The following is a 10000-nucleotide window of genomic DNA, read 5'->3' as shown; positions in this document are numbered from 1 at the left end:
TTCGAACAGAGAGCTCGCTGAGGAAACTATGTAAAGAAGGGAGATGTAGGAAAGTAGTAAGACAAAAACAGGGGAAAGGAGGCGAAGCGTAAGGAAAGGAAGGAAGGAAGGAGTGAGTAACAGTGAAAGAGAAACAGTATCACCATAAAGCAAAACAGTATCACATGGGATGAATGCAGTGAGTGAAGCTTCGAAAAGAGAGCTTGATAACCTAGATTTCTGAAGCTCGAGTGATTGATTGAGTGAGTGAGTGATTGCCTGCCCTGTCCTGGTGTGGTGCAGCATGGTTTGGCGTGGCGCGGTATTGGCAAGCATGCGTGTGTGTCTCAATAATTCAAAAACTGACGGTCAATCAATAGCAACAGCTGACCACTCAGTATTACCGTGTATTATTCATCTTGACCCAGCATTCCTCTGTGCGAATATGTGTATAGTCATCATCAGGATATGTATTAGGAAAGAGGATGCCTTATTTTTGTTCTTCTTCTTCAGTGTATACATAAACTATTGAAGGCTGTACCTGTGATAACCAGTGTCTTTGGAAAGCTACGTGAACTAATTAATGAACCAGGTGTGAGTGTGTTTCCTTGACCTCCTTCCGCTCACCTGCTGAACTACTGACCAGGTAAGGTAAGTTGGTTCAGTATTTATGGTGGTTCTCGCCTCACCCTCGTTTTTTTTCCTACATGAGTTGCCTTTGGTATGTGTGTGTGTGTGTGTGTGTGTGTGTGTGTGTGTACTTGGCATTCCTTAGCACCGAGCGACCAATAACAATAGAAGCTTGCTTATTGACGTGACAGCAGTAAGTGTGGTAGTAGTAGTAGTTGTAGTAGTAGTACATGTAGCAGTAGTTGTAGTAGTAGAAGTAGTAGTACATGTAGCAGCAGTAGTAACAGCAGCAGCAGCAGCACCAATAGTAGTAGTAGTAGTAGCTGTTGTTGTTATAGTAGAAGTAGTAGTAGTAGTAGTAGTAGTAGTAGTAGTAGTAGTAGTAGAAGTAGTAGTAATAGTAATAGTAGTAGTAGTAGTAGCAGCAGTAGTAGTAGTAGTAGTAGTAGTAGTAGTAGTAGTAGTAGTAGTAGTAGTAGTAGTAGTAGTAGTGGTAGTAATGGTACATTCAAGATGGTCTATTTTAAATCAACAACATCTAAATTAGAAAGAATTTAAAGTCACAAAAATCTAATGAAGCAAACAATTGTTATAAATTCTGAAGGTCTACAGTAAATGAAATCCAGGTGTTAGTTTCCAGTCAACAGAGAACTCATAAGAGAAGATGAGATAGATTATGAATGTAGATAAAAGGTGGATATGTAGGTGGGCAGGTTTTTATTCTAAGAGTGCCACGCGAAGACTTGGTGGATTCTTGCAGTAGCCTTTATGTTCTTGTGTTATTATGTTTTTATTTGGGCCCGGTAGAATTTCTCTTAGTTGACTATTGTTTAATTATTTATTTATTTATTTTACATGTATATTATGTGGAGCCTCTGCTAAAAAAAAAAAAAATATCAAAAGGAAAGTAAGATGAAATATAAAAAAGGCCTCGACAAATGTAAGTAATTTTCTCTTTAAGATGTAATGCAAACAAAAGGAAAAAAAAAAGAAGAGAAAGAAAAGTTGGAAGTAAGCAGAACTTTCTTCCACTCATTATAAAGCAGGTCTGGACTTACTAACCTTTACAGTTTATCAACCCAATCAAAAAAAAAAAAAAAATCACCAAGAACACCAATTTCTCTTAATACTATCAATAACAATAATATATAGCGTAAAAAAAAACACACACATTAGATTATCAATATTTTTTTAAGACCTAATTTGCCACTATGGTACATTGTAATATTAACCCACACTATAATTGTTTTTTTTTTCTTTTTCTTTTTGGGTACAGGTCGTAGAATACACAACATTATGTCTAAGTGAGGCTTTAACAGGGTATGTTGCACGGTAGCAGTGAAACGAACCCATAGAAAATAGAGTGACTCACGTGAACTTCCTTCCTTCCTTCCTTCCTTCCCTTATCACAGCTACACAAACCCTGTTCATAGCGTCATCCTAGCCCGCAGGATTGTGTTCAGAGAGAGAGAGAGAGAGAGAGAGAGAGAGAGAGAGAGAGAGAGAGAGAGAGAGAGAGAGAGAGAGAGAGAGAGAGAGGTAGAGAGAAAAACAAGAAACAAGATAACATTTATTTGAGAGAGAGAGAGAGAGAGAGAGAGAGAGAGAGAGAGAGAGAGAGAGAGAGAGAGAGAGAGAGAGAGAGAGAGAGAGAGAGAGAGAGAGAGACGTGCCTAATGCAGTAAACAATTGTGATGAAGTAATGCCAAACACGACACACTTTGCATAATGAATAACAATACTCTTTTTTATTTTTTAGTATTATAGTATTACCATTAGACTCCTACACTGATATAATGATAGTTTGATGTCATGAAAACTAACGCCCATAACTTGAACTAAGCGGAGGCAGCAGCTAAGCGCACGGTAACCAACATATATGTACATAATTCCACATGTACAGTCAGGCCCAGAAGTCCTTGCCATGCTCATAATGTTTCGTATCCTTTCCCTGAATATTTAGTGCGGTCTACTGATATTTTTCTAGGTTTTTATAAGACTGCAAGCTGACCAGGTGAGTTAAGATTGAGAGAATGAGTCAGGAGTTAGATCTTTTGTTTTGTTTGTATTTTGTAGCTAGGTTATCAGTAGTAGTAGTAGTAGTAGTAGTAGTAAAGATTGAGAGAACATGTCCGGAGTTAGCTTCTTTTGTTTTGTTTGTGTTTTGCAGCTAGGTTATTATTATTAGTAGTAGTAATAGCAGTAGTAAAGATTGAGAGAACATGTCAGGAATTCGTTTTTTGTTTGTTTGTTTGTTTTTTTTATAAGCAGGTTGTCAGGAGAGGACGAAATATTGAGGGAAAAACACGAAAAATAATGAAAAAGGAGTGCCACAGGGTAATGACTTATAGCCCCGACTGTACTTATAAATGGGAAAGCTGATGGAGTGACTCAAGCTGATGGAGTACTGCTATATCCCCTTATGTTTCGTCTACAGGTCTTATCTGTAAACCTGTGTAGAGGAAATATAAAGGTGGTTATCATTGTACTAGTTTAGCTTGAGTTACTTTGCTGTCTTTCCTATTCACTTGTCTCATTCTCGCACAGTACATCTGTATGACTAAAACACTCAACACGCTAGCAAGATGGATTACCAGTGCCTATGGAACACACACACACACACCCACACACACACACACACACACACACACACACACACACACGAGACATGAACAGCTGCCTTGAAACACTGAGTCGCTATAATAACACTTGACATGCATGAAGCTAAAAGGAAGGTTAAAGAAATATCACACATACAACTCTTGAGCAGACTGGGTAAGGCTAAATGCTGCAGCACACATTCATATGCGTCTTGGCTTCGTGTTCCTAAACACTTGGCTCCCCCGTCAGGACTCCCAATCAGCACAGATGATTCATTAGCCGGGTTCTCAGTGATGGTTTTGTTCTCTCATCGATGGTTTAAACTTCTTGCTAAAACTCTCATTGATACATCTTTTTTTTTCTTAATAATTTTCTCTATTACTTACAATTTTTTTTTTTTTACTTCTTTTATGTACTGAACATTTTAAGTCTTAGTAAAAAAAAAAAAAAATCTGTCATGTTAACCGGTTTCACGGTATTGGTTTTGTTTCGCATTGATGGTTTAAATTTGTTGCTAAAACTTTCATTGCTACACGATACTGTACATGATTTTTCTAATTTTTACTTATAAGTTACAAGTACCTTCCACTAGAGTTTCTTTTTAAAATCATTCTATCTCTTTCTTTTCTATGGACAAGTAAATAATTCTTACCGTGCTCTCAGTGTTAACGAAAAGGACAACCACATCAGAAAAGTCTTTATAGAATCTTGAAAATACTTTTGAAAACCCAAGTAATTCCCACTAGAGCCTCATAAAGCCCCTCTCTACCTCTTTTTTTCTTTTTCTGTGGCCATGCAAATAATTTTTCCACAGCAGCAAAGAGTTAAACTATAGTCTTGGAAAACATCTCCGAAAATCCGAGAAACTTCCAACAGAGCCTCAGGAAGTACAGAGTTGAGACGCCGAGACGTTTAAGAACACGCACCATTCTCTCCTAGAAGCTAAAATTGTGTTCTAGCGCCACCATCGCCGTGGACTAACGATATAGTACAGTACTGGAGGTAAATCTATACTGACGTGTTAAACTTACGCGTTCACGAGAGAGAGAGAGGAAAAAAATACATGATCGAAATGTGATTACACTTCTCACGATGAATACAATACTATGAAAATTGAGTATACATGCAATGAGTTGACATGATACAGTTATGTTATGTATTATCTTCAAAACTAGAATATGTAATATATATGTATTCTTTTTTTTGGCAAATGTCGTTTATAACTATGGTATATTAGTAATAGTTTATAGCCCTTATGAAATACTTGTACCTGTTGATAACTTTTCCTCCTTTCAAAATATTTCCATTGTACATCTATAAATTTGCAAGTCTGTTTATAAGTAAGTGGATATAAAGTGGAAACCATTACGTGCCTACGGGAGAGACAAACCTGCTTGCTACTACGCGCTCTTACGGGAATTAATGAGTGTGAATTTTGCATTAGTGGACCAAACTGAAGGAGGGACACATCAAAGGAATGACAACACTGATCTGACGTACGAGACAGTTACAGATAGAGAGATAAATAGATAGAAATTAATAGACAATAGATGGTAGAGCAGACAGAAACATAGAGATAGACAGATAGAAGGTAGAATAGACAGGTAGATGGAAAGACAGATGGACAGTAGAGAGAGAGAGAGAGAGAGAGAGAGAGAGAGAGAGAGAGAGAGAGAGAGAGAGAGAGAGAGAGAGAGAGAGAGAGAGAGGAGGCGACGACATTTGTTATACATGTCATGAGCAAATGTGGAAATATACATACATGGAATGACAACATTGAGTTTATAAAATATGAATAAAAAAGTACAAATGTGTTATTCATGACGGTGGGGTCAAGTGAAGAACCTCGGAGTGTTGAGGCGGTTCTTCACTTTCATTTTCTCTCCACGTTGTTTATAGTGAGTCATTATTATTTTTATGATTTTTAATGAACTTTTAAATTTTCTTTACTTTCAATGAGATTTATTAAACTCGAAAAAAAATAAAATCCTTGTTTTTAATGTTTTTAGTTCCAGCTTTTCGAAAAAATGTTGTAATAATGATAATGAATGAAACACATGATGATATTTTTGAACATGTGATTACATTTCAAAATCATGTTCATCATTAAAAAAATAACAATAAAGTAAAAAAAATAATTATAAAAATTAAAGATGATTTTTATGCAACTTCGAACATTAATGACCATTTCAATATAAATTATCTGAGATCATTTTGAAAAGAAAAAAAACTTGGGATTATTTCTCAAAAGTCATGATCTTCCATTTCTGAATTTAAGAGAAAAAAAAAAAAATCACTTGACTTTTCCTTTGCATTATTTCTTGGCAATAACAAAACACTTCATTCTAGTCTAAACAAACACAAAAAAAAAAAAAAAACACCTCTAATTGGTATACATTGCATTGAATTTACACTTTACATCATCTTTTAATCTACTCGAAGTAATATCAACGCTTCATTAAAACTCAGGCCAAATTTACAATATTTTTCTTGTTGTTTTCCTCTTACTCGTTAACGAATAGAACTATATGTGATTCTGAAATATGCACCGAACCTTCGTTGAGGGGACTTTATAGCAATGCACTCGCGACCAATCAGCTAACACCAAACTGATTATTATTATTATTATTATTATTATTATTATTATTATTATTATTATTATTATTATATAGTGTATTACGTACACCCACACATCCTGCAGACTTATTCACATCTTAGTACAGCAGCAGCAGCAGAGGTAGTACTTTTGTTGGAAGGGGCAGTAGTAGTAGTGGTAGGAGTAGGAGGAGGAGTAGGAGGAAGAGGAGGATAGAAGTAGCAAAGACAGGAGTAGTAGTAGTAGTAGTAGTAGTAGTAGTAGTAGTAGTAGTAGTAGTAGAAGTAGTAGAAGTTGTAATAGAAATAGAAGCAGTAATAGTCAGTAAACAATAGAAACACACATACACACTTACACACACACACACACACACACACACACAAACCCAAACACACAAACAGAAACGACAACAACACTCACGCACTCACACTAAAGTTACAAGGCCATGAAACAACACTTTTGTACCCCCAACACACACACGCGCGCCGCTGCCTCACAACACATCAGCCTCCATCACACTCTCGTCTTGCTCCACGTCTCTGTTCAAGTAGCCGCCCACGAGGGACTCCAACCTGTAGGCCGCGATTCCCCTAGGCTCCGCTACTTTGGCCACTAGATCGTCCTCCTGCAGCTTCTGTCCTGCCTTGATGGGCTTTGCCGCTACCAGTGTCTTCCCGAGCTGTCACGAGGGGGAGAACATAAGAGCTTAAGAACATAAGGGAAACCGCAATAAGATATTAGTACTATACGTGGCAGTCCCTCTATGAAACATATCTTCCTATTTACATTTATCAACCTCTTCCATTTTTTTTTCTTCAGTTTTACGTCCGGTTCCTTAGTTCATCAGTTAATCAGGGTTTGGAAGGTGCCTCTGAACGAAGGGTTTTGGTTTTGGCATTTGGGAACCGTTACCCGAAGTGGATACCCTTCCTAACCTCGGGGCGTGGCCAGGATTCGAACCGGTGCGCCTGAGGAACCCCTTGGCCCTCAACTGTACAACGGCGCCCCCAGCAACCTCATCCATAAATTTGTCTAATATTCTTTTAAAGGTCCTAATGGCTCAGCACTATCTGATTACTGAATCCTTTCCATTCATCTATTACTCTATTTGAAAACTAATTAATTCCCATCTCTTTAAATCTAACTTTCTCAAGCTTGATCCCATTATTTCTTGTTGCCAATGTGAAGCGTGTGGGTTTCTCACTGGGGTTTCAAGACCATTTCAGGAAGACTAAGTGGGATTTTATTGAATTTTGTGGGGTTTCGAGTCCAGGTCTTCAAAATTATGTAGAATTCAATAGTGTTACTCGTATGTAAGTTTCAACATGCGTTGCGAGTGGGTTCGAACATCATTCCAGTAAAACTATACTATGAGGCGCTTAATAAAGTTGTGTGAGAATTCGAATAGGTTCAACTCCCAAGTCTTCAAAATTATGTGGAATTTAGTTGTTTTATGTGAGTTTTAAGATGTGCGTGTGCGATTCATTGGGTTTCCAATACTATTATAGCAATATTAAGTAGAGACTGATTATAGTTGTATGGGATTTCAAGTAGGTTCAACTCCCAAGCCTTCAAAATTACGTTGAATTCAACTGTATGATGTGGATTTCAAGTAGTTTCAAATTTGATATGAAAGAACAGCATTTCTTTATTTTTCCTTTTGTGCTAAAGGAACTCTGGCCAAGGGCAACAGAAAGGCTAAAAAAAAAGGGTCCACTTATGAAGCCAGTTCCTAAAGAGTAGAGCCACAATAATCATCCTGAATTATGAGGAAAAGTTTTATCTGTAATGGATGAAACGAAACCCAGGGTGCCTGGTGAATTACCTTGCTGTGGCAGGGGTCCTCGCTGGGCTGGAAGGCCTTGAGGGGGCTGCCGAGCGCCGCCTCCACGCACCTGATGGCCGTCACCAGCTCCCTCAGGTCGTGGGGCTCCAGGGAACACGCGTGGTCGCTGCCCTTCCACGTCTTGTTGAGCGTGAGGTGGCGCTCCACGACCTGAAGGAAGTAGAGGAAGGCACTGCTTAACCCTTTTACTGCTAAACAATTTTTCCTATATATAATCACGCATTAATCCATTAACTGAAGCATAAGCACATGTGAGAAGGTCAATGCAGAAAGGGCAAAATATCCATTCGCACCGGGAGTATTCTTTTCCATTAACATTATCCACAGCCCCAGAATTTTCAGCAGGAGTGGATAACCTGCCCCTATCACAGTGTTTATAAGGCCTAAAGTCGTATTATTTGAAAACTTGTTAAGATATAGTCGTTTCAAGTTTCACAAAGTTTGAATGCGTTTTTTGGCAAATTTTGGAAACGGTCTATTCTGTAATGCATTTGTTCCTGAGGTCTTGGAGAAATTGGAAGAACTGTATTTCTCTGGCCACACTCCACGACCTGAAGGAAACAGAAGAAGGCGCCGCTGGGGGTCACTTCGCTTAACCCTTTGGCTGCTAACCAATTTCTTCTTATAATCACATAGCTTTTTTTTTTTTTTACGTCGCTTATTTTTGTACTAGGTTCAAATATATTAGTGGCCCAGCAAAAGACAAAATTTAAGTCATATTGTCTTTGATTTTCTGCGTGTATAAGCAAACAATATCTTAGTGGTGTGGATGTTTACAAAGGGTGAATGCAGCAGTTGTTTTGTGATCTGTGTGGAAGTTTTGAGAGAAATTTGATTGGCTATGTTTCTCTGTTAATTTGCACTGGTTATAATATTTTGTCTATATTGAAGTCTCTTACATGTATTCTTTTCATACTGCTGCAAATGAATAATCAATCTGTTAAATTATTCATAGCACAAATATATTTCTTCTCGGGATCTTAGAAAAATTGAGTGAATTATATTTCTCTGTTAACTTTTTATTGACGCAATATTATTCCAGTACAGTGAATGTGTGCTATTCTTTGCAACAGTGTAGTCAGTGAAGGATCAATTCATCAACGTGTCCACAGGGTAAACACAAGCATTCATTGAACAAGAAGAAAGTAAAGTCACCGCACGATTTCAGGTTTAACAGTGTGGGCTATAGTGCATCTCAAGACTAATTAAGTAACTACGAGTATAGTACAACAATAAGTGCTTAAAGAGTTACATATGATTACAGGAAAAATATATAGCAGTGAAAATTGCAGTTAAAATGTCCATTACCTTAGGCTGGAAAAAAGGTTAATGAAGGAAAAAGAGAGACCAATTAACCCTTTAACTACTATTAGGTTCATCTTTTCTTAATTACTAATCATTCTGACAAATATTTACTTATTCTACAGCCACCTCCAATCTTTAAACTCAGTACAAATTGCAAAATCTATTCTTTTAATCCCATTCCTTCTTACAGGTGCATATAAAGATTCCAAGCATTATTTCTAGTGCTGTTAATTGTTTCGTATCGCAGTGAAAGGGTTAAGGGGTGACTTACCCTAGCCCCCCTGGCGACGGCGGCGATGGTGATGTGAATGCCCAGCTCGTGGCCAGAGTAGCCGATGTGGGCGTGAGGGAACATTTGGGCGTAGGTGTCGATGACGCGGAGGTGCACCTGGTCTGGGGGCGTGGGGTAGGCGGAGGTGCACTGCAGGATGACCAGGGGTACGGGGGGGTTGGTGAGGGCCTCGTACACCTGCGACACCCAGCCAATATCTGACATACCTGTGTGTGCCGGGACGCTGTGTATGCTGCTGGCGGGGCTGCCTGGCGACCCTCCTCCTACTCAAGGCTCCCTACCAGTGACACAAGGCTATCGCACAAACTTATTCACACCGACACAGAAACACCGCTTGTTCACACATCATGGTTAAGTTAAGTTTAAAATCGTCATAAAATACAGTTGCAGATGAGCGGATCTAACTTAACAGGAACGTGTTGAAGCACGGACATTAATTTCTGTAGGAGAATGGATAAATTTTTAGATGGTTCATTGTTACGCTATGCTTGGGATGAGTTTTCAATCATCATGAGCTAATATAGTTGCGGATGAATGGGTCAAACTCAGAAACGTGAAAAAGGGGACAGACATTAGTTTCAATAGGAGAATGGATAACTTTTGGATGGTTCATTCCTTCGCTATGCCTGGGGTGAGTTTAAAGTGGTCACAACATGATAATAATAGTAGTCATGAATTGCCTGGTTCACGAATAGCGCTGGCCATGAGTGGATCAAACTCAGCAGGAACGTGGCAAGTGCACAAACATTGG

General features: G+C 38.5%; 2 protein-coding genes across 4 annotated transcripts in view; one reads left to right on the top strand and one right to left on the bottom strand.

Annotated features, from left to right (window-relative positions):
• The window catches only part of LOC135112143 (uncharacterized), a 10674-nt gene extending 10097 nt beyond the window's left edge, over positions 1-577 (top strand). For both annotated transcript variants that reach the window (XM_064026195.1, XM_064026196.1), the window contains exon 5: positions 1-577. This exon is cut by the window's left edge. The gene's annotated coding sequence lies outside the window, so the exon portion shown is untranslated.
• Positions 578-1781: 1204 nt separating this feature from the next.
• LOC135112141 (sialic acid synthase-like) overlaps positions 1782-10000 on the bottom strand; it is a 15071-nt gene continuing 6852 nt past the window's right edge. For both annotated transcript variants that reach the window (XM_064026192.1, XM_064026193.1), the window contains exons 5-7: positions 9229-9455; positions 7632-7802; positions 1782-6485 (exon numbers count right to left, since the gene is read on the bottom strand). In XM_064026192.1, the coding sequence (XP_063882262.1) occupies positions 6300-6485; positions 7632-7802; positions 9229-9455 (584 nt within the window). In that variant the 3' untranslated portion in view covers positions 1782-6299. The remainder of the gene's footprint in view (positions 6486-7631; positions 7803-9228; positions 9456-10000) is intronic.

Source organism: Scylla paramamosain, chromosome 23 (genome assembly GCF_035594125.1).
Source record: "Scylla paramamosain isolate STU-SP2022 chromosome 23, ASM3559412v1, whole genome shotgun sequence".
Classification (NCBI taxonomy): Eukaryota; Metazoa; Arthropoda; class Malacostraca; order Decapoda; family Portunidae; genus Scylla; species Scylla paramamosain.
This window is presented reverse-complemented; position numbering and strand designations above follow the sequence as displayed.